The sequence below is a fragment of the Aythya fuligula genome, chromosome 1, assembly GCF_009819795.1.
Source record: "Aythya fuligula isolate bAytFul2 chromosome 1, bAytFul2.pri, whole genome shotgun sequence".
NCBI lineage: Eukaryota > Metazoa > Chordata > Aves > Anseriformes > Anatidae > Aythya > Aythya fuligula.
The window spans coordinates 52,588,341-52,614,392 of NC_045559.1; the positions used below are offsets into that span (position 1 = coordinate 52,588,341).

At 36.2% G+C, this 26,052-nt stretch overlaps 1 protein-coding gene across 1 annotated transcript in view; it reads right to left on the reverse strand.

Moving 5' to 3' along the window:
- Positions 1-26,052, reverse strand: part of METTL25 (methyltransferase like 25) — a 65,307-nt gene that overhangs the window by 35,268 nt on the left and 3,987 nt on the right. The window contains exons 2-5 of the mRNA XM_032207792.1: positions 22,330-22,494; positions 17,470-17,570; positions 10,668-11,297; positions 7,116-7,260 (exon numbers count right to left, since the gene is read on the reverse strand). Of these exons, the coding sequence (XP_032063683.1) occupies positions 7,116-7,260; positions 10,668-11,297; positions 17,470-17,570; positions 22,330-22,494 (1,041 nt within the window). The remainder of the gene's footprint in view (positions 1-7,115; positions 7,261-10,667; positions 11,298-17,469; positions 17,571-22,329; positions 22,495-26,052) is intronic.

Sequence of the window (26,052 nt, forward strand, 5' to 3'; positions counted from 1 at the left end):
TAATTGTAGAGAACAATAAGGTCTCCCCAAGCCTCTTCTTCTCTAGGTTAAACAAATCCAGCTCCCTCCACTGCTCCTCTAAGACTCATTCTCTAGACTTTTCACCAGCTTTGTTGTCCTTCTTTGGAGATGCTCCAGCACCTCAGTATCCTTGTATTAGAGTAACACAGTATTCGAGGTGTGGCCTCACCAGAGCTGAGTACAGAGGGACAATCACTTCCCTAACCCTGCTGGCCACACTATTTTTAATACAAGCCAGGATGCTGATGGCCTTCTTGGCCACCTGAGAACACTTCTGGCTCATATTCAACCAGCTATTGACCAATACCACCAGGCCCCCTTCTGCATGGCAGCTTTCCAGCCATTGCTCCCCAGCCTGTAGCATTGCATGGAGTTGTGCCTCAAGTGCAGGACACAGCATTTAGCCCTGTTGAATTTCATACAGGTGGCCTTGGCCCATCTGTCCAGCCAATCCTGATCCCTGTGCAGAGCCCTCCTACCCTCGAGCAGATCAACACTTGCACCTAAATTGGTGTAGTTCTGAGGGTGCACTCAATCTGCTTGTCCAGATCTTTGATCAAGATAAGATATTGAAGAGAAGCATCCCCAGTACTGAGCACTGGGAGACACCACTAATGGCCGGCCTCCAACTGGCTTTCACTCAGATTCACAACATTTTTTTGGGCCCAGCCATCCAGCCACCTTTTAACCCAACAAAGTGTACATCCACCCAAACCATGAGCAGACAGTTTCACCAGGAGAATGCTATGGGAAATGGTGTCAAAAGCATTACTGAAGTCTAGGTAAACTACATCCATAGCCTTTCTGTCATCCACTGAGTGTGTCACCTTGTCATAGAAGGAGATTAGTTTGGTCTTCTTGAAGTGTCCAACCTTTGCCCTTCAGGACTGCCTCCCAAGGGACTCTGCCAACCAGTCTCCTCAACAAGCCAAACTCTGCCCTCTGGAAGTCCAGGGCGGCAATTCTGCTAATCCTCCTCATTACCTTTCCAAGAATTGAAAATTCTATTAATTCATGATCACGAATAGTTCCTGAACAGTGAAACAGGGTTTGTTTCAACCTAAAAATCATTAGCAAACTGATTTTTTCCAGAAAAAAAACTGCCATAATGACTCACTACATAAATAAGTTTATGTAAAAAGTTTCTAATATATTGAAAAATCCTTACTACTTTGATGTAATTGACTATCAGATGCAGTAACAGTGAAGAACAACTCTAAAGAAATCTATCACATTAATAGTTTAGTGCATTTAATCCATAGCAGAATCTCTGTATGAACAGCCAATTCTCCCTAGAGAAAGCCAAAATAAAACTACTTAGAATTTTCCAAGAGCTGTCATAATATTTCATATAAACTGAAGTTTAGTATTAAGTACTGCTTATAACAGCAGTGACATTTAAAGACAGGTGTTAAAAGTCACTGGCTTCAATTTTTTTTAATTGAATAGAAATTTGAGATGACGCAGCTCCTCTTGGTTGTTGTGTTTACTAATAAATCAAAACAAAGGTTTTCATGTTCTTAAGAGTTCAAAATTATTCCCAGCATAATTGGGGTTGCCTCATTACAGAAAATTCCAGATGAATTTAGTTTATTTATAAGCACGTAGAAGAATATACTGTATTCTGACTGCAAGATCCAAGGCTGTGACTATGGCATCTACTTTCATTGAAAATGCTCCCAAAGCATTCATAGAAGGACCAATGGCAAACTAAATCATGTAATTTTCATTCATAAAGACCATGTCTTTAGTATTTTCAGAATCTAAGAGAAATGTAAGCTATTAGTCTTCATAGTCAGCTTCTCAGAAAGAAAAAAACAACCTTGCGATAACCAAGGTGACTTAATAGCCCCACAACAATAGCTTAGTAACATTTTCTTGATATTTTATCAACTCGTAATCTCAGACATATAAAAGCTATGTTAGACATTGAATCACATAATTTTTCTTCCCATGAGTATTGTTTAATCCCATATAATACAAAATGAAAAAGCAATTTTTCACTAGCCTCAAACAAGACTGACTTTGGTATTCAATAAAACATAACAGCCAAGCAACATACAGCCCAGCCTTTTCAAGTTATGGTAACTGTCAGTGCACAGCAGCTTTTTTGTGGGCTGGCACATCTGCTTCAACTAGGCTTATGAGAACAACCATCTGCATTTACATTAAAGAATAAGAAGCAGCAAAGGTGGAAAATGTGGTACTTGGGTTGGGGTAGGGCTGGGGGGGAGGCAGTTTGAGAAGTTTTTTCTCCGGTGGAGAATAAGATAGGAAGAGGTTTTAGATGGACCTGCCTCAACATTTTCCTTAAGAGTAACCACCTCAAGAAGATAAAAAGCTTTTATACCAGGCAAAAGTATAAGTATAAAACAAAGCAATTATATTTTTAAAACAGAATCCTCAAAGCTACTCAGTCAAAACAAGTATAAAATGCTTTATAACAGAACTTCCCACTGTGTCCTCACAGGCAAGCCCTTGCTTATTGGACTGATTTCAAACAAGTTTGACATGCTGTGTTCCATCAAATTCTGCGCAGTTCTGTTTGTTTCTTAGGAAGTTATTCTGTAACCACAGATACCTAGCTCAAAGTCTGCTTCCTAATACTTTAACTAGTCTTTTCACCTAAGGCCCTCATTAGTGAGTAGCTTCCCTGGTAGAGTCTGTGGCAAGTGAAGCACAACCTACAGAACAAATAAGACTGGTTCAGGGACCAAGTGGAAATACCCAAGTCCATGAGAACAGATGTGATGCATTTCAGGAGCTGAGGGAACTGGTTGGTGTCTTGTGAAGGCACTTGGTGTCTCTGTCATCTTTGAATGGTCACATCTGTCAATGGAGATTCCTGGTGATAGGAAAAAGGCAAAGTCTAGCCTCACACCCAGTCTAGCTTCAGTACTCAGAGGATTATGGAGCAAATCTTCTTGTAATTCATGTCCAGCTACATGAAGAACATGAAGAACAAGAAGGAGATTGAGAACAGTCAACAACAGGCTCAACATGAATCAGCACTGTGCCCTGGCAGCCAAATAGGCAAACTGCAATTAGTATAGCAAGATGGTCAAAAGAGGTGATCCTCCCGCTGCATTTAGCATTGATTGGTGTGGCCTCACCTTGAATATTGTGTGCAGTTCTGGGCTCCACAATATTTCAGAGGTATCTGAAACGTAAGGTACCTGAAAGTATCCAGAGGAGGGCAACAGAGCTGGGGAAAGGGCTGGAAGGCATGTCCTATGTGGAGAGGCTGAGTACATTTGGATTGTCTAGTCTGGAGAAAAGAAAGCTAAGAGGTGATCTCATTGCTCTTTACAACTTCCCGAGGAGGAAAACTGTAGAGGGAGGTCGCTCCACAAAACTGCACCAGGAGAGGTTCGGACTAGACTAAAGAAAGTACTTTACCATGAAGGTGGTCATACATTGGAACAGGCTTCCTAGACTGCTGGCTGATGCCCCAAGCCTGTCAGTGTTCAAGAGACATTTGGATAATACTCAATAACATGCTTTAACTTTTAGTTAGAGTGGTCAGGCAGTTGGACTTGATAATCTTTGTAGGTCCCTTCCAACTAACCACTCTATTCTAACAGGTGGCAGAGATTTATCAGGGACTGACAAACTACATTGCCTTCTGTGATGCAGTGACTAACTCGAGGAATTTGGGGAGAGCAGTAATTATAGTTTACCTTGACTTTAGCAAGGCTGTTGGGAAGGTTTCCTTAGTATCTTTATAGCCAAATTGGCAAGATATGATTCCAGCAGGTAGACTACAAGGTGTGTAAAAAACTGACAGGACTCAAAGGTTCAACAGTGTAATCCACAGGTTAGGGACATGATTATTTCCCTTCTTTAACATTTGTGAGAACAAGAGTATCTAGAGTGCTTCTTTGGGCTTTCCAGACCAAGATGCTGACTTACTTGAAGAACTTCAGTGGCTATAGGACTACAGAGAAGATCAAGGAGGGATCTAACTGCTGTATTCACCTACCTAATTAAAAGCAAGTGAAAAGGTTAAGCCAGACTCCTTCTGGAGGTGCACAGTGAAAGGACAATAGATAACACTCGTAAGCTGCAAACTTCAAATAGATACAGGGAAAAAAAATGTTGTTTAGATAGTCAAACATTGGAATGGGCTTCCATATCATTGTCCTTAGAGATACTTTACAAACATGACTAGACAAGGCCCTGAACAACCTGATCTAAGCTGGGCCTGCCTTGTGCAGTGATTTGAACCAGATTTGGACCTCTGGAGGCCACTTCCAATTTAAATTATTTCATTACAATTCTGTATTTGTTCCATTTTGGATGCAGTACCAAACTTCATTTGCTTCAGACAGCTGCAAGAGGAATTAGTTTATTTATTGTACAGAGTGAATTGTTGGATCTGTACCATCTGGTTAGTTATGGAGTCAATAATTCTCTAGAACACTTTGCCAGTTTGAAATCTATGCATGGGATGTGTAGACACTAGCCCTAATTCAAGTGTTAATTCCTTCCATCCTTCCATTTTTTTCTTTGAAGAACTTTTATCTCTTAGATGCTGTTGGTCCCTGTACTCTTACTCCACCACTGAACATTTATGATATCACAGTAATGTAATATATGTCATTAGCCACATAATAGATGTCTTTTCAACAGGAATATGACAATGACATTTTGATAATGCTCACAATAATGGTAAAAAAACAAAAAAAAAAAAAAAAAAACCACAATTCATTTGAGCAGCACTTGAACTTGCATGTTCTTTTCCCCAAAAAAGAATACTACAGTTTCCTTTTACTCTGCATAGAATTCTTCTTTAAGAGTAATAGGGCTACGAAGATGGTGAAGGGCCTAGAGGGCAAGACATATGAGGAGCAGCTGAGGTCACTTGGCCTTTTCAGCCTGAAAAAGAGGAGGCTGAGGGGAGACCTCATCACGGCCTACACCTTCCTCATGACAGGGAGTGGAGGGGCAGGTGCCAACCTATTCTCTTTAGTGTCCAGTGATAGGACCTGAGGGCATGGTGTCAAGCTGCGACAAGGGAGGTTCAGGCTGGACATCAGGAAGAGGTTCTTCACCAAGAGGGTTGTCACACACTGGAACATGCTCCCCAGGGATGCAGTCACAGCACCAAGCCTGTCGGAGTTTAAGAAGTGTTTGGACTGTGCGCATAGTCATGTGGTCTGAGTTTTTGAGTAGACCTGTGTGGTGCCAGGATTGGACTCGATGATCCTTATGGGTCCCTTCCAACTTGGGATATTCCATGATCCTATGATTCTATAATTCGTATCCACCATGTTGAGAAAAATCAAACAGCTAGAAATTTCACCACACAATTTGACTTCATTTCCATACTATTGTGAAACTGCAGTATCTCTTATCACTGTATGCACATCTGTTTAGTTGAATTTTTAACAGGTTATCACAGGTGATCCTTTGGTGTTGTCTGAAGAACAATAATTTAGTAAGGCCATATGCACTGGTCTGGAAAAAATAATCATCCCACTGCTAGAACAGGAAGTTATATCGTGTTTTCAATAACATGAAATAACCAAATACTTGAGACACACAAACTTAATCTCAGGTATGTGAAAAGCTCATAGTTTTTTAAAACATTAATGTAAAAAGAATTGTCTGGTTTTTACTTAGTGTGTTTCTATAATGCAAATATAGGAAAATAAATTTCAATTGTATCTTCCCTCCCCCCCCCCCTTTTTTTGTTGTTAATTTGAAGTTCGTGAAATAATTGAAATAATACACTGCAAAATCTTTCAAAATTGTTGCAGATCTATCCTGAGTAACATAAAAAGATCACTAAAACATGCAAGAGCTGGCATGTGTTGTGGTCAATCCAGAGCTAAGCCTCAGCTGGCTGAGCAGCCAACTATTACAGAATACCAACTGAGTTCCTCCTGCCTTTCTGTCCATGAAGTTCCCCGAAAGAGATTAAATAAACTTTGCCAATCCACCTCTCTCTCAAATTTGGTTGATAATGGTGATCAGTTTCTAAGACTTCAGCAGATGGTCATTTAGACAGCTCAGCTGCATTACACTTGTTTGCTCAGGAAAGCCAGATATTTAATACTTTATTTATTCATTAAAAACAAATGAACTAAATAGAAACTAAAATGTTAATGCATCTGTTAATCTGTACACTGCTTAAAATAATAGCAGAAGATGCTGTATAAAATTCTCGGGAAAACACAGCATTTGGATGTTGAAGTAGAAAGTGACAAATTTTAGTTGTAGTCTATATCCTTTATTATTACTTTATACCAAATAGCTTTCAAGTTGATATACACAAAGTATTAAACCAGACAATAGTACTTCTGTTAGCAATGACTCCATCACTGTTAACTATAAAATATTAGACAACAGAAACAGCATGAGCTTTCCATGATAAACCCAGCAATCCATCAGTTTCGTCTACTATGGCAATCACTACATTTGTGCAAAGACAATCTGTAACTCTCTGTTGTTTGAAAGCTGTACAGAAAGGTAAAGAATTTACTTTTCAGCTAAAGATACTAGCTTTCTATCTGAAATAATAGAAAAGAAGGAAAATTTGCCTGAGGTGTGAATCCCCAAATAATTTTCAGCTTGTCACCCCAAGAAAAACTGTTAAACGTACTGTTCCATAATGTTCTAAACTGGCAAAGCCCCAGAGCAAAGCACTCAGATGAATGCTTTTTAGAGTAATAATTTACATTACAAGGACTTAATTCTGCTTATAGTTATACATGTACAATTCAACATAAATGGATGCTGCATGTCGACAGCCAAAGGCAAAATCTGGTACAAAATATTTCAAAAGGATGAAAACATATTGACCAAAAAAGCCTCAACATTTTACGAGTGAAGTAATGGAATAAAAACAGCTGTATTCATAACCACATAAAAACATTCTGCACTAATGTCCCTAATTTCAGCAAGAATATTAGCAATATTGGCATAACAGGAAAGCTACAGGGCATCCGGGAGTGAAATACCCACATAAAGTAATTAAAATCGGTATTAAATAAGCTATTGGAAAGGAACAAACATCAGGAGGTTATTAATTAAGAGGTATAATATTCTTAACATGCAAACTGGCAGCCACGAGTTAAACTCAGAATTACCTTCTTGGTTTTCATATTGTTCTGACAACAGATGGTAGCAGCAGCCTACACTGCAAACTGCTTTGATTTCAGGCTTGGCAGTAAATATTCGTAGTGTATTTGCAGCAAGATCACCACATGTATGCAGACCCACCATTATACAGTCCTAAGAAGAAAAAGAAAAAAAAAGGCAACAATAAAGCATCTCCCTGTACAACTGAAAGACTATGAATAACAACAACTCCAAAACCCAAACATCCTGCAAATGGTTATTCACTTGTAAGGTTTAAATATACAACTCCATGACGACTCCTGGTGTTCTCTTCTGGAATTTTTCTAGGAACAATAAAAGCCCTTCAGTGCTAAGAAAACACAGTGTACTTCCTTTATGGGGAAAACGACTGCTCAGCATTTTGTTCACTTAGGAACTATACATCTCTCTATACTTTACCCACAGTGTCCAAGAGGAAGCAAAAGTTTAGGAGTGTGAACAGCAGCTGGTTTAACTGCATGGAAGGGGACATCTACATGATGACTGGACACTGGCCATTTTGTCTCATTTTTCCTCGCTTTCCTGTTACAATTTTTACTACTACTGATACTTCCTTTTCTTACTTCAGATTGTCTACCATAACATAAACAGATGGACCTATCTGTGGCATTTCTGCTACTCTGAACTGCTGAAATCAAAACCACTTCCTAAGTACTAGTGTAATTTGCAGAGCAGGCCCTGCTCCATCTGCTTTGCTATTTCCAGAACTATACTTGTACTGCAGTTTTGCAGTGTGCATACTATCATTCAACAACAGATTGGTATTTTCTTCCCTAAAACAAAAAACAAAGAACTTCAACTACTCTGTTCTGCCTATTTTACTTTCTGCTTTCCTTTTTCCTCAGTTTCCCATTTCTCTCTCTTTCTCCATCACAATCAGCCCTCTTCTCACTGTTCAGAAAAAGACTTTTCCCTTCCAGCATTAGTAATTGAAATCTACATGGTAAACATAGTGCTTGTTCCTTTGAATTTCAGCCTTATTTATTAAAGGTTATCAACAAATAATTAGCCAAGGTACATTCAGTTGCGGTGCCCTTCTGCAGTCATTTTGCACACATCTATTTTTATTGTCATGTATTACTTTGATTTTCTCTCCGTACTATATAGCATTCGTACATATACCTCCCTTTATTTTCCTCTGTTTTTTTTTTTTTTTTCTTTCTTCTTCCCATCACTTTTCTCACCTTCCACTTTGCTTGTGCTGCTTCTCTGTGATTGCTTTCTGACTGCCCTAGCACCCAACATTTTTAGGTGGCAAAAGTTCAGTTCCACTTCACCTTAGTTTTTAAAGATTTTTTGCTTGTTAGCCAGCTTCAGCTCATCATTGCACAAATCTTTTCTTCCACATGAAATAGAGTGGAACAATAATGAAGTTTGGAGACTAATAGAAGATATGCACCTGCAAAAGCAGTAGTTAAACTGCTGCTTTAAAATAACAGAATCACAGAATCACAGAATCACAGAATTTCTAGGTTGGAAGAGACCTCAAGATCATCGAGTCCAACCTCTGACCTAACGCTAGCAGTCCCCACTAAACCATATCCCTAAGCTCTACATCTAAACGTCTTTTGAAGACTTCCAGGGATGGTGACTCCACCACTTCCCTGGGCAGCCTGTTCCAATGCCTAACAACCCTTTCAGTAAAGAAGTTCTTCCTAACATCAAACCTAAAACTCCCCTGGTGCAACTTAAGCCCATTCCCCCTCGTCCTGTCACCAGGCATACAGGAGAATAGACCAACCCCCACCTCGCTACAGCCTCCTTTAAGGTATCTGTAGAGAGCAATAAGGTCACCCCTGAGCCTCCTTTTCTCCAGGCTGAACAAGCCCAGCTCCCTCAGCCGCTCCTCGTAGGACTTGTTCTCCAGGCCCCTCACCAGCTTCGTCGCCCTTCTCTGAACCCGCTCAAGCACCTCGATGTCCTTCTTGTAGCGAGGGGCCCAAAACTGAACACAGTACTTGAGATGCGGCCTCACCAGAGCCGAGTACAGGGGGACGATCACCTCCCTAGCCCTGCTAGATTCTTTCAGGGGAAAGAGAGCGGAAGGTGGCTACCACATGACATCCATTCAGTGTTCACAGAACATTAGTGTGCTCAAAACTTCAGAACGATATCAGTGCAATATGTCTGTGTCAGGTACACTTCTGGACCATAACTGACTTCACTGAGGTTGCCTGGGTATAACTGAAAGTACTTTCTGGATTGTTGGCTTAAGTGTAGTAAAATTTGATATCTCAGTATCAGTCCTGGGCCTATATACAAACATGCATTTCTATCCTAATATTTCATTGGCAATTCAAATCATTTTCAGAACTTACTGCATAGATTAGTAAATAGGCATTTTCCCCAGCTTTGGAAAAATTGAGAAAAAATCAATTTATGGTTAAAATAAAAAATGATGATGTTTGTAAAGCTATTTGTAAAATAAATTTTTATTTCTAAATATTCACAGAATACTTTTAGAGCCATTTAAATGATTGTACTTTTTAGGTATTTTAATTATACACATTCATCACACATACTGTGCAGTTTGGTTGTTACTTTTTTTAACACAATAAACCTTTTACTTTTTTACAGTAATGTTTTTAAAAGCAGGCACAGATGTAGGATTTCTTCTGCTTTTTATATCATGCAAATCATATGATAAATGGAGATGAAAACCAGTTGTGCAAATTTAGAGGCATATGGTTCACTTACTGTTTTACAGGAGCATAAACAGCTCCTCCATAAGTAACAAACCTATAGTCTTGTATTAAAAATGAATTACACCCCTGAACACATACAAGTTTTCATCTTTCCAAAAGAGACTGAATATATCTACACAATCCACGTAAGTTAGCTCAGGCACAGCAACTAACCAGCCATACAGCTTCTAGACTTGTACCATTGCCTTTGAGCAGCTGAGCTTGTGCTTGTTTGTGTAGACACAGTCCTTGTCTGTGCAGATTACTAAATGAATTTACAGTAACTCTGGAAAGCCAAAATATAAAAGTATTATTTACAAATAAAGCTCGTTACAAACTCTTTATGTTGACTTTTATAGTCAATATATTCTGTCATGCTTTCAAACTTTTACCAAGATTAGAAAAATATAAAACTTGAAAAATAATAAATTTCATGGAAATTTAAATTCCAGTGCTTAATATACTTGCCTACGTGGTAAATTTAGTTATTTTCATAATAATTAGATATTATCTATATCCAGAATTGTGAAATACCTGAACATGCTAGTATGTATGCTGTTTACTTTGACAGCTGATAATTATCTACTGCATAAATTCTACAGGCTGCTTTACATCTTCAAAATAATAATAATAATAAGAAGAAGAAGAAGAAGAAGAAGAAAATAGAAAAAAATATCTCTGTGTATGTTAGAAATACTAATGTAAACTGGCTGAAAAACATTTGGTCCGAATATTCACTGACCAATAGCATTTTATGTACAGTCATCAAACATTATGTATGTATGAAAACAGCAATATAAAGACAATGGACAATACATTTCAAATGAGTAACATAACCTCCAAATCTGTTATGATGTCACCGAGTTCTGTTTCTGAAGTGATGTAGGAAGTCAATGGAAAATAAAGGTTTGATTCACTTGACTTGCTCGCTTTGGCTTTGATAGATGCCATTTTTCTTTGGGCCTTTTCCTCTTCACAGAGCTCTTCACTGTCACACTGGGAGGAAGAAAAAATTTCTACAGCATCAGCAGGCAGAACATTGAGAATAGCAATAGCCTCTTCAGAAAGTTCACTTTCATTGCATTGTGCCTGAGCCACCAAATCAATTTCTGTTTGTTTGCTGGTCTCAGATGTAGTTACTTCTGTGAAAACACAAGAAGGAACTAAGTCTTGGGTAGTCCTTTGGTCTTGACTTTGAAGACAGCTGTTATTTAAGGTCCTTTCATTGACTGCTTTAAATTTAATTTCATTTTGCACTGGACTGTCATTTGCCTTTTCTAATCTCTGGCTTTTGGGATTTGCTCTTGCTCGACTCTGATAAGCTCTCCAGTGTTTCTTCAATTTCCTGTTCCTTTCATGAGCACCATTGGTGTTGGTGTTTGAGGAATCAATTCCATAAACTTTTAAGTTATATTGCATGGACAAAAATGAACTCAGGTAGCCCTTTCCAGAACCTATATCAATCACCTAGATAATGGAGAGACAAATAAAAATGAGACAGATGTACTAAATTAGTGAGCAACAAGACACATTTCAATCAAATGAAAAATAATTGCTTAAAAAATTAAGCTTGAATTTCATAATTACTTTATCAGTGAAATTTCCAAACATGCTTCATCCATTTGCTTTTTGGTGCACCTTTTGACTTTAAAACACAGAATTAAGTCTAAATTGATTTCCTCCAGGAAACAGACAATACAAGACTTATGCACTATACATGTTCTGACACTTTTGGAAAAGACTTTCAGTATATATTTCGACATAGAACTGCCTTCTGTTAAAGAAAATAACCATAAAACACTAACACCACCATCTACCCTTGCTAAATTGCACCAGAACATAGAGTTAGGAAAGGAAGTGTTCAGAATATTAAGTTTAAGTGTTCACAGTATTAAGTTTAGGCACTTGGCTGCTGTATTTAGGAGACTACTACCACTAAGTATACAGAAAAAAGCATCTTCATGTTAAGTGCCTAACTTAATCACTTCAGACATGACCTAAAGACGTGTGATATGAAATACTATCTCCTAAGTCAAAATGCTTATTTATAAAAGTTTCCTATTCTATGAAAATGATCCATACATCCTTATCACAGAATCACAGAATCACAGAATTTCTAGGTTGGAAGAGACCTCAAGATCATCTAGTCCAACCTCTGACCTAACGCTAGCAGTCCCCACTAAACCATATCCCTAAGCTCTACATCTAAACGTCTTTTGAAGACTTCCAGGGATGGTGACTCCACCACTTCCCTGGGCAGCCTGTTCCAATGCCTCACAACCCTTTCAGTGAAGAAGTTCTTCCTAACATCAAACCTAAAACTCCCCTGGCGCAACTTAAGCCCAGATGCGTTGTCCGGGAATCGAACCCGGGTCAACTGCTTGGAAGGCAGCTATGCTCACCACTACATGTGTAACATAAGGATGGTTTTGTAATAAAACAAAGGGCATCACATGTGCTTTCCACTGAGTGTTCTGTAGGAAGAAGTGAAAAGAGGGATAATTAGCTGAAAGTTTAGTTTCTCTCATAGCTGATAGCATGCGCTACTTCAGTGACTGACAATATGTAGGAAGGAAAACACTATGCCGAGTAGTAGCAAAAACAAGAGCAACCTGAGAACTTTAATTACTTGATCAAAGTTTTATATCATGCATGCTTTAATTTATAATACAAAGCATATTTGACAAGAATAGTCAGAGTGACATTTCTCTAAATGAAAGAAATTAAAATGCTTCCTTCTGTTCAGGTACGTATCTATGGAATAGCCATAATAACTTTCTTTGTAGATGTTCCTGAAACTGATTAATTCAAGAATATTTTTTATGTATTGTTCTTGGTTTGTCACATATTCATAAAAAGCTTACATTGATTTGTGTAAGTCTAAATACCAGCATATACTACGTGGATCTATCTCACACTCAATCACATTGTTTTTTACTAGGTAAGAACATGCAGCACATCAATATCTGTACTGAAATGAAAAAGAAAAACTTATTCCTTATTCTAAAAATGTTCAAGAGGCTTACAGCCATGGAGCTAGAAAGAAACGAACTACTTTTTCACTAAGGACTACTTAAATCAGTGGAGAATATACACCATTACGTAAAAATTGTCTATCTAGGCCACATGTAGCTTTTTCATCTGAATTCTTCATGTAATATTACCACATGATTGCTATCTAAGTATACAACAATCCTCACATTTTTGAATGAAATCTGTACAGGAGAGGATTTAGAGAAATAGAATTGATATGTTCTAAGCATCTTTTGCATTTTGAAAATGTTTGTCACATTTATCACCAATAACCTCCCAGATTATTTAAAATTAATGATATAAAAGTTCCTAAGGAATAATTTTACTCACCATTTTATGTGACAGACCTATTATGTAGAATATGCACACCTCCACTTCTACGAGGTATTTTAATTATTTCTGTGAAAGTCAGTATTTGGATAGTAAATTAGTAAATTATTCCTAACTCATACATGTGAACTCCAGTGGCTGTAAAGACAAACTGAGAAGATTTTTTTAGTTGTTTCCAAGCAAAAAGAATCATAGAATCATAGACTGGCCTAAATATAACCTAGCTCCAGCCCCCCTGCCATGGGCAGGGACATCTACCACCAGACCAGGTTGCTTAAAGCCCCATCCAGCCTGGCCTTGAAGGTTTCCATGGATGGAGCATCCACAGCTTCTCTGGGCAGCAGTAACACATTGTTAAATTAGCACTGGGAGAACAGTTCTAAAAAGAGAGGAAATTTTGACTAAAAATAAGAAGGTAATGATCTTGTGCTAAACAAATAGACTGGATTAAATTAATCCTTGCTTTACCTTCCCTTGATTACATAAGGAAAGGTAATCAGCAATCCACAGTATATCTGCCAAGCATGAACTTTTAAAATGAAATTTCCATGATATAAAGAACTCCAAAGGTCCTGTCCATGGTGAGTTGGGTACTATGTTTAAACACAGTCTCTGGCACTGCACAATCAAGAACTCCATTTCCAGAAGCATTCCAGCATTTCCCAGCATCAAACCACAAATTTAATGGATGCTGAATACAGAATTATATTACACTTAGGTTATACACTGCAACTCCTGCTGCACATGCTGCAATTTCCAAGGAAACCTTCCATAAATACATTAAAGAAAACAAATGTGCATTTAAGCATAGAAGAATTATCACTGGCTTCTTTTCCAACTTTAATCAAGAGCTACTTCCTAAGAAGTTCCACTTGTGTGATAAGAATGATATTTAAGAGGGGCAGTGAACAACTGAAAAAAAAATGTTAAATTGGTTTGCTTTAATGTTTTAACTCAAATAATTAACCTAGAAGTGATTACTGTAGTAGTAAAAATTTTGCTTTTATTCTCATTTTTATTATTTACTATACTATATTGTAAAATACCACAAGAGGACAATATCCCCTACCACCCATTATACATCACGGTATGGAGGTGAAATGGAGGGCATTTTTCAATCTGTCAGTGATCTGTAATATCTGAAAGAAACACCCTGAGGACACGTGCTGTTGTAAAACATGTGTTGTGTTTTCATAGTTCTAGATATTTTAATTAAAAGCTACATGCATTTTGTTTTGCTGAGAAGGACAGAAAGAAATCAATAAAGAAAAAAACTTCCCTAAAACTTTACAATTCCTGTATTTTCTTAAGTTGAAAGGTAACCAAAACAAAAGAAGTTGCTTTTTAATAACTAAGAAGGAGGAGGCTGGCTTCTCTCTCTCTTTTTTTTTTAACATGTACTGGAAAGCTCTTTTCATATATTAGGGATTTGTAACTTTGAACAAATAAATTCTGTTACAGTGTATGACTAAAATGGAAAAAAGTTAATATAAAGCAGTCGGCATTTCATATTCAGTGATATATTGCAATCATATTTTTCATTAAATGCTATATTTTTTTCAAAAAATAAACAGAAAATAATCCTAAAGATACTACAAGCTGTAACTACAAGTGCATAATCACAAGCTGAAATTGCAGCATATTGACAGATACTTAATAATGATTGGTTTGAGATTTTATGAGTAACCAGCTACATCGGGACTTAGGTTAGGTCATTAAGGTGGCTCTACTTTTTTCCTCTCTGAATATGGGTTTTCCTTTCCTTTCATTCCTGAATCTCAAAGGAACTATTTAAAATCTAAATGAAAATGCTATATGAAACACCACCAACTCACCTTCGAGCAAATGTAGAGAACATTTATTATTACATTATAAGAAAACTATACTTTTCTACAACTTTTTCAGTATATGAAAGTCTTCAACACTTGAACAACTGATTCTTGCCCAAAGCATAAGGTAAGCAAGGCAAAAAACATGCTAATTAATAGAGAAAGTTACTTTTATTTATCTACTACGTCTGCATTTTTACTCTTTGTGGTTGTTCAAGGCATCTGTGTTTGTCACTGTGTCTGGCTCCTGAAGGAGCTACTGGAGAGATCGCGCTCCATCTCTGAATGATAGCAGATGCTCACAAACTGATCATGGCTCATCCAGTAATATTTGGCCTTAATTGCAGTTCTCTATTTACTTGTGAATCCCAGTTGTATCGAGAAGATTGCCTAACACTTTGCCCTGTGCAGCTGTTCCTCACAAAACAGACACGTCAGAATGCAGAGTTTTGATCTCAGATTCCATGGACACTGGATGCCTGACACAAACCCATGAAGAGTACTTCACCAGAACATATTGGTTATATTATCTAAATTAAACTCAGTCTGAGCCAAATAACTTCCAAAACAAAGTTCTTCTTCAGCTACTCAGAGCAAAATCCAAGTTTTGGGACCTGCCATGGACTTACGGTGGCAGCATCAAACCCTGCAGACACATCTATACCACTAAGCAGAACATGGTCCTATGTTCCACCACCAGCAGGTAATTACCTGTGCCATTACTTTTTAGCAACCTCCCAGGTATGAAGTAGGCCAACTAACTCTCTCATTGTGAAGGCCAGGCACATCTTGGGGACAAGATATATCAGGAATCAAAACAACACAGACTTAGTCTTACAAAGTGCAGCCGTCTCTCTTCCTTTACCCACATCTGATACAGTAATTTTAACTAGACTCGGACGTACTTTCTTTAAAAGCAAAAAATGCTCAGGGGGTTCAGCATAAAATCTAGGCAGATAACTCATGAAATCTAGGCAGATAACCTTATTAGTGTTGTGTTTATTGTTAAATAACTATAAAATGTGTCCTCCAGAAAATTTTCTGGGAATGAATATTAAGATGGAGGAAGTTAGTCTCCTAGAGCTAACACCTAAAGCTGCTCGCCTAGAAAGCAAATGCAGCTTAGATGTAGAACAGAATCAAAAACAGAGTCCAGGTTAACTAGTCATCTACAGACTAAAGCAAGAGTGAAGATACATTAGGCACTAACTAGCATTACAGAGATTAAAATGGTTAAAACAACTCATTTCACTCAACTGCTTAAAAATTTAGTCTTATCTCAACAAAGATTGGCATCACAGAATCAAATAATGCTTCATATATAAAGAGTTCACAGGCAAATTACTCATATGGAAAATAAGGAAGTGTTACTTTTGTCTAATGTAATGTGAAATAAGGTAGCGAATAAAGTCGAATATTGTGATACTTGTATTTTTGTCAACAGGCCTACAAATAAGCATCTACAAAGTTTTAATGCAACAGTGACTTAGAGAACTGTGCAATCATAACTATATATATTTAAAAAAAAAAAAAAAAAAAACAAAAAGGAAAGTTACAGTCACATTTTGAGAAAGGAATACTACAATTCTTCACCATCTGAATGATGAAGATGTTGCTAATGGAAAGACTTATAGCAACCTTCCAATACCTGAAGAGGGCCTACAGGAAAGCAGGGGAGGGACTCTTTGTCAGGGAGCATACTGACAGGCCAGGGTGTAACGGCTTTAAACTACAAAACGTTTAGATTAGATATAAAGAGGAAATTCTTTACTGTGAGGATGGTGAGGCACAGAAACAGGTTGACCAGAGAAGCTGTGGTGGCCCCATCCCTGTAAGTCTTCAAGTGTTCTCTGCAAACTGAACAGGTCATATCTAAACTCCTAATTGAAGATCTCCATCCACATTAAAGAAAGCTGAACAACAGTATTAAAGAACAGGAAATAATTTAAATCCCTTGTTCCAGAAAAAAAAAAAAAAAAAAAAAAAGATGTGCTTTAAAAATTTCCCAGAATTTCAGCATTGGTGTCTATCTGGTAGTCTTGTGTGTCTGACAGAAGGATAAAGTCTTGCTCTACTACTGATGTCTGTGGTAAATTGCCAGCAATGTAATACAGATAGGTGAGATAGTACCTGTGCATAGCAAAAAACAGTACAATTTTTAGCTGTTCAATGTATAGAGGATGATTATATATATATATATATATATAAAAAAATATTTTTTTTGAGCCATAAAATGAATATGACTCACTAAAAGGCAGTTCATTATACTGGTGCATGTGTAAACAAAAATGTCCTTCAGCTTGCACTGGAATGCTCTTCTTTAGCTACAATTATTTAGATAAAAATAAGAACGGCAGAGGCAGAATATCAAAACATGGTATTTGAACAAAATAAGGAGAACAATTTGGAAGCTATACAGTAACATTCAGTACAAAATCCTTTCTTACCTGTTTTATACCACAGTAATTTGCTATTTTGTCCACAAGCTCAGACATCACTTGCACTTCATGTGATTTCTTATTATTCATAAACTCATCAGTTTTGATACCTGTATCATTTTTACAAAAATATATACATTAATACAATTCACAATAATTAAAATTTATTATTAGTCAAAATAAATATCACCCTAAAACTATGCTTTAAAATTTTCTATATTTTAAGTGCAGTAATATTTAATTAAACGCCCACTATATAATTACAAGACTAAACTTCTGAATTACAGATAAATTAGTAAAATGCAACACACTTTAAATTTTATTTCTGCTAGTGTATTTTTTTAAAATGTACATATTTAATATCTGACCAGATATTAGATACAAGCTCCTACTACAAAACTACTACTTTTTCCTGTTCATTAAGAATATTAATTTTTATGTCACTTATCACATTTACCTTTACATATTTGAAATATAAGGGCAAGGACAATTAACAATCACATAGTGCAGATTGTTAATTCTCCAGATTTGGTCACAGTACCAACTGGGAGACACCTGAAATAAAAGTTATGAACAATGCTGGTGAAATTCAAAGGAAGCTGCATTTTTTTTCTTTATTTAAGCTACAGATAGATTACAGATCTGCTATATCTTTCCGGAAAAAATGATTCAGATTTTTTTGATGAGAGGAAGTCAACTTCTGCCACCGGTTTACATCGTTACATCCCCCAACTAATGAAGAGCTCAGAAGCGGCTTCCCTGTGAGAAACCCTGTGAGTTGAATTGATGTCAATTTTTGTATGTCTGGGTGAGGATAGAAGAAACCAGCCTGCTACTGGTGAGCATGCTCCTAGAAAACAAAATGTTTCCACATAGCTATGGAGATTAATATTTTCCCCTTCTCTGCTTTTTGCACAGTATGTGTTCATCTGTCCAGAATCTGATCGTTAGGCAAAAACTATGTTCATTCCTAGATCAGACCATGCTGGGAACACAGCCAAGAGCGTTACTTCTTTAAAAGAGAGTGGGGAATTGCACTGAGCTCATGAGAAACCTGGTGTTTTCTGTATTTCTCGCAAAACCCACAGGATCTCTCCATTTCTTAAACATCTGTTTTTTTTATAATAAACTGTTATGACAATACTTAAAATGTAATATAGCCTCTATGAACTGACAAAAGAAAATAATAGCCTAAAATATTTTTAAACAAACAAAAAAAAAGCAGCAACAAGTGATCTGCTAAAGTGTTCACTAAAGATTCTCATTAACTTTAAAATTACGGAGATCTCTGTGGCCCCCTAAAAAAATCTGAATTTGTAACCATTTCAAATGAAAAAAAAAAGAAAAGAGAGAGAAAATATAGACCTTTTCTCATTTATCTGTAAACATTTTGCTATGTGGATAAGCTTATTAAAAAAAAGGGGGGGGGGGGGACATGAAGAAACAGACTTTTTTTTTTTTTTTTTTCCTTTACAAAAATGTAAGTTTTGTTTGTCTGGTCTCCAAAGTAGCACATTCACTCTGAACTATCACCACATATCACACCTTTTATACCTTGCAATAATTGAGTTCAATACCTTGAACTCAAATGACTGAACAGGGCAATGCTCTGCAAAGTAGAATTTCAAACAGTACTTAAGACAAATAAATGCATTTCAAACACCAAGGGATAAATCCAGAAACAAGACCCAACTGACAAAAACTGAGGTTCCAGTTAAAAAAAATACAGTTTGCTTACACCTACTTAGATAAAGTATTTACCACCTTAGTAACTGAAGTTTCTTAACTACTTGCCTACTTATCGCAGAATGAACACTGCCTATACTGCAGCACATGGAAAATTACACTGTTTACAGAAAATTACCTACTTTTTATAAATTTTATTTTTGTTGAGTTTATGCAAATTTTTTCTTGGGATAGTTTTCTTTTCTTTTCTTTTCTTTTCTTTTCTTTTCTTTTCTTTTCTTTTCTTTTCTTTTCTTTTCTTTTCTTTTCTTTTCTTTTCTTTTATTTTTTGACAAACAAGCAAACACACAGTGATCTAACAGAAAAATCTCTATTTAGGGGATGGTTTATATGGCCAGAACTTCCTTTTGTGACAAAAAATAAAGTGAGGTTGAAATACTTCATAGAATTTATCTGGATATCATAAAGGAAAGCTTAATGTTTTAGTGGTACTCAAATGCTGCTTATTTACACCATGAACCCCCTAGCATAAGTAGCTGTTTTCCAGTTGAAAAACTGCTTTAACCCTATACAGTGCCATTTGCACCTACATCATTAGTTATGAAGTAGACAGAGTAAGGGGAGACTGTCTTATGGGCCTAAAGGAGGTTTTCCTAAGACCTTCTATGGCAGGATGCGGGCTTTTTATACCCTTGTTACTTGTGGAAATTCAGGTATACTAGATAAAAATTCTCAGTCCATGCCAAACCACCACCAGTGCAGAAGTTACAGTACTGTGATTCAATTCTCTCAGCCAGACTGGCAGGGTTTGGGATGACCATATGCTAAAAGACATTGAGACAAACAGATATTTATAGTCCATGCAATTTAAAGATGGGTTTATTAACAGTCACTGCATGACTGTTACCTTGGCCATAAACATATTGAAAAGGTAGAGAGTACTCTAACTCCAATGTTCTAGTAATCCCCTCTTCTTATATCAGGTACATAAGAGAAATTCTCCTTGCTGACTTCTGTCCCTTGGACCAGGTTCTTCTGGATCCTGTGTGCTCACTGCAACCAATCCAATGGGGCAATGAGGACCACAGCGAACTTTGGTAGGAAGCAATGGAGAAACCCCTTCACATTCAGATTACATTTAAATATTGGTACTTAGCTTTTCAAGAAATCATTCTAAGGAAGAATAGCAAAATGTCTATATTACTATGCTGAAGAAGTTTGAGAACTATGCAAGTACGCAGTCAGTGGGAATGGGCTTATAAGCATGCTTGTTTTAGAACAGGAAAAATTATTAAAAACATCTCAAACATAAATTGAATAATCCTGAAGCATATTTTTCAGAATATGGTTAAGGCCATCATAAAGTTACTAATTTCTCAGACTGACATGTCTCTTGATTTGCAAGGTTTAGTTAGTCAGGAAATGAAATATTTTCTGAAATACAGACTTAACTCCAAAATACCTAAAATAGTTTAAGGGATCAAAACTTTCATTTGGCAACTTTCATACTACAAATACATAATTTGGTATTTTGCTTTTGCCAAACAATTACCAGGAAATTCTACTAAGTTAATTTAACTGATACTGCCAATTCAACACAAAAGTTTTGAATTATAATACCATTTGGAACATGTTTTATTTTCTAAGTACTACTAAGAATTACTACACTGCAATCCCAGGCCCCAGCTACCCAACAAAACAGCACTCCTGAAAGACACAGAACAAAATAATCATCAATTGCCTTATTTTAGATGTTCCATTCTTCATGACAAAAAGATGAAAGAAACCTTGTATTTTTGTCTAATAAAGCTAATCCAAGTATGAACTTAAGTATGTGTATAACAAGGCAAAACTACAGAATTACAAAAATTAGGCAGAACACAGGGAATGAGAACATAACAAAAATGGTAAGAGCTACAAAACAAGCAAAAGAAAAGCAGCACACAGCTGTCCAAAATAGCCTCAGACTGAAAAATAGCAGAAGGAAGAGGCCAGGAACTAAACTTATAGTAAGACCAATGCACAGCAAACCATTAAGACTATTTTAGCTACTTTTTTTGTGATTTTGAAGAAACTGAAAACTGGGGGCCCAAACATGGAAAATGGTAAAATTGAAAACAGAAGACTGCTGTAGGAAATGGGAGAGATACCCTATGTATCTAATGGTGATATCACTTAGGATAGAAATGTCACTGGCATTTCAAAGTATTATAGAGACAAAACACACTAGAAAGCAAAGGCAGATGAGCTTAGAGTCTGTCTCTGAAAAACTAAGGAGAAATCTGAAAGACAGTGACAAATCTGTAATGACAGGACTGCATGAAGATCACATTTTCTGTGAAAATGACAACAGTCAAAAGTAAGTATAAATGTCAGTTTATCATCTGAAACAATAAATAAAATCCGGGGTAAGACTTTCATTGTAAAGATACCAACTCAAGAGTGTTTCAGTCAATATTTTCAACTATAGAAAATGAAATTACTCTAGTTTTTATGATGCCTTTTTGGTATTGGTTCAAAAAATACAGCTTGAATAAAATCAACTTATTTTGAAATATCAAACACTTACTGGTCCATATTCAATTAAATGTCTAAGCACATGATTATTAGTAAACAAAAACTGTAACAAAAAATACTACTCGTGGAGGTATGGCTGCCGGCTATTAGGCTTAGGCTTAAAAAAAAAAAAAAAAAAAAAAAAAGGAAAAAAGGAAGACTAGCAATCATGGCTGAGGAGAAGATGAGAAGATAAACAAAGGGAATAGATATACATAGAATACAGATGTTTCATCTGTATGTGAAATAATGATGTGCCCGCTTGCCTATTTCATATCCTTTAAAACTGAGTCTCGGGAAAGCCTTATATGACTGACTGTCATGACCTCTCTGTTGAAATTTTAGCAAGAGAATCCATTTTCTAAATTATGTTTGAATATAAATTATGAATTTATATTCAAACATAATTCAAAATTTATAATGAATTACAAATGAAGAAATTATCTAAGAACAAATTAGTTGAAGTGAGATGCATGTAGGAAGGAAACTCATATGGGGGAAAACAAAACAAAACGAAAAAGCAAAAACAAACAAACAAACAAACAAAACATAACCACCCTCCAAAACACAAAAATCTGAAGACCCTGTAGTGAGAGAATAAAGATTGAAATATAAATGTAAATATACCGGTTGATCCTTGGTTGTCTCCTCCCAGTGCTTTAAGTAGCTCTTCTAATGGGGTACACACTCCAAGGTGAGACAAAGAATAATATTTGACAGCCAGGGCAAACAAGTGTACATTGATAAGTTTCTTAGAGTTTTCACAAAACACGTTAGAAAATGTGTCATCATCTGTATGGAAAAGAAAAAGAAGAGATTTCTAATAAAAAGCTTAACACCTCCTCAATAGTGTTGTCAGAGAACAACAAACAATAAATTTGCAGTATCAGACAGAAATTTATTTTGCATAAGTGGGGGAATTGGTTATTTTTCTTCACGTGTATTCCCCTTTCAAAATTAAGGTCAAGTTTTGCTCTTAGCTGAGCTAGTGCAAACGTGGAAAACTCTACTATTTTAGCAGAGCTACTTTAGTATAATTGACAAGAGAATTCAATAAACATTATCACTTTTCTTCTGTTTACAAACTTGCTCATTACACCTTTCCTAGTTATCCCCATTTGACAATATATACCATTAGATCTGATTTTAAAAGAAATGCAGCTGTTCAATAGATGAAATGTTTTGACTTACAATCATTGCATTTACATACACTTTCCTAGCAGCTTTGTAGCTGGTGAATCTGCTGGGAGAATCAAATTAATTTTTACTACCAATCAGTTGTGAGCCAAAGTTAGATTCCTTAGCATATTTTCTTTGACTGAGGATGAAATGTTTCAGTTTGGCATTACTTAGTTCTTTAAAAAATGCTCCCTTTTTAAAAACGAACTATTTCACTATGTTTAAGTGAAATGTACTGGTATGAATCATTTACTAATACTGAGATAACTTTACATTTTCTGATTCCTCTGCATTTGAGCTAAAACAATTTGTTGAGTTCTCTATAGTTTTGCTAGAAGTCATTTTAGATTTCTAAATACTTGTAAATGGTTTAAAATAGATTAACGCTAGCGAGCCCAGCAAACAAACTGTTACACTGGTTTAGAAAATGTCTCCTGGTTTGCCTTTTCTCCCATGGGTAGGTAGATATTGAGCAAGTGCATACCTAGCAGGCTAGCTTTCCAGAACTTCACCTCCCACCTGTATAACAAAGGATGCAGCTGCTTTTATTGACCCCACCCCTAATACTCTTAATTTTCTTGCATGACTACTAGTCACATATAAATTACAGTCTATTGAAAACAGTCCCAACAATGTCAACACATTTATTCTCACAGTGTAACATTACCAAGGCAAGAGTCCAGCAAAAAAAAATGGGGGCCTCAAACAGCATTAATATTGTCTAAGCTATAACCAGAATTAATATTATTTCAGTGTCTGTATGGCACTCTAATTTTATATACTCTAATTCTCTCTAATACAAAATCAAAAAAGAAAGGTACCTTTCTCTATAAATGATTTTTCCTTGGTTGTACTTCTGAATATCAAGTAACTTTTAGTTAATGAAGTGTCAAGAAAGATAAGGGTGTAATATGAGAATAGAAAATAAAGCAAAACACTAAGCCAGAGTAAAGACTGTGAACCTTTTAGGGAGAAGGGGTTATTTTGTTTTTCAATGTCTCTGTAAGATATGATACAGGAAGATACGATACATGAAATTGGATGTGTTTTGAAATGACTGAAGAAAAACAACGTTTTCTGGCAATACCTTCAAATAAAGCAAGTAATGCATGAGACTAATTGAATAGAAAATGGTAATTAAACAGTTTTAGGCAATAAAAGGAATTGTTATTTTTTCCCCCAAAGTCTTGACAACCATAAAAGGAGGTAAATAACTACACACAAGAAGTATTTTCTCTTTCTTCTGGATAATTGTTAGGCAGGGAATTAAAAGTTTAAGTTTCTTCTTAAAAGAACAAATTGGCAAAACAAGAAATTTGAGTTGTTGCCGAAGAAAAAAAAAATTGTAAGGGACGTTCACTCATTTAACTTATTTTAGAGTTTCTGGGAATGAACAGCATGCCATAAAATGTATAAATGAAGGTAGCTTAAATAAGTAAAAATACATAGAAATCTTTATGTCTGTTACAAGGGGGACAAATCACTAAAGAGTCAGGAAAGAGAACAAAGTTTAAGAAGAGACTCAACAAGCAAGTTCATGCCAGCAAGTACTGAGAAAATGATAGAGATGAGGCATTAAACCTACTTTGACCAGCCAGCTGCTCAGCAATCTTGCCAGGTAAAGAAAAAATCTACTTTTCCGATGAGAAGTGGGTGTTCCACTTTGTTTCATGTATAATAAAAACTCTTTTCATTAGTATAGTACTAATAACACTTGTGAAAATTCCTGCTCATTATAAAATACATGCATGTTCATTACTCCACTGGAAGAAATTTTATTTTTAGCATTTTAAAATGCTGCAGCACATAACGCTGAAACATATAATCTTTTTAGCAACAGGCACACACTTTTAAATATACTGGCTAATCTTGTATTGCAAACCAAAGCAAAAATCAGTCACACAAAAACCTTTCCTCCTAAATACATTTTTTTTTTAATGACATGACATTGTATGATATAAAGGACTTCTGAAAATACATTGGAACGTCATCCTATTACAAAATACGTCTTTAGCATATGTGAGACATATGAGAAACATATGAATAAAGTTGTAATTTTCTAACTTTCATTTTGAAGCATGCATATATATTAAATATCCATACTTACACTGAAAATGTATTTTGGTTTCTAATCAGTATTTTTTCAAAATGTTGGGTAGATGTTGAATGTTTTTCATTGACTTTATATTTTAAACAGACTCAACTGTACTACCAGTGGGAAAAAGAAAAAAAGCTTTCTATCATTACAGTGACATTGCATACTTGGGGTACTGTAAGAAACACTGTCATTCTTCCTCTGGATAACAGCATAGCAATAGAATTCACAAAAATATGTCAGCGTCACGTATCAGTGGTATTAGAAGACTTCGTTGACTAAAAGTGTACTAATATGCACACCTTCAGTTATATTCAGTGGCTCAGAATTGTTGATAAACACAGTTTGTTTCCATACCTGAGACATGCCTGTTTTGCTATTACAGGCAGATCTCCAAGCAAGTTAGTTTCCTTTGCTGGACATAAACTCACCCTGACAACAAAATCAACCCTCTAGTGCATGGTACCCAAACAGATACCAGAAAAAAAAGTTTCGTTTCAAAGCATCAAACTTGCCTATCATCTGAAACCAGAACAGCATCACAGTCCAAAGGAAGCATCTGTAAGGTCTAGGCCAGCAAACACATTCCCAATACATCCTCTTTTTCCAACGAGAAAATCCTGAGCAGTTGTTAATTCAAAACATGGGCACAAGCACATACACGATTAACAAATAACAAGTGAAACCAAATCCTGCCATGTCAAAAAATAAGGCACATCTCTGCAGCCAACACAATCAGACCCTCTCCATATTAGGTATCAAAAACCCATGGATGCTCTCATGCTCATCCCAAACCTCACACTGTTGTTTCTGACTCCTTAAATTTCTCTCACAGAAATCACTTACATGAAAACAACTGTCACAATGTACCAGAAAGAACCTGCTCCATCAATTAAGAAAAATCAGTGTCAGAAATTGTTTCACAAAACCAAAACCAGCCTCTCAGTTTTGAGTTTAAAGGGAGCTGATTGTATTTGGGGCACAAGCAGGAAAATTAATATTTAGAACTCTATTGGACCATAAATTGTGTACTCAGTAAACTGGTTTTGTTATAAAAGAACATACCCATACCTACT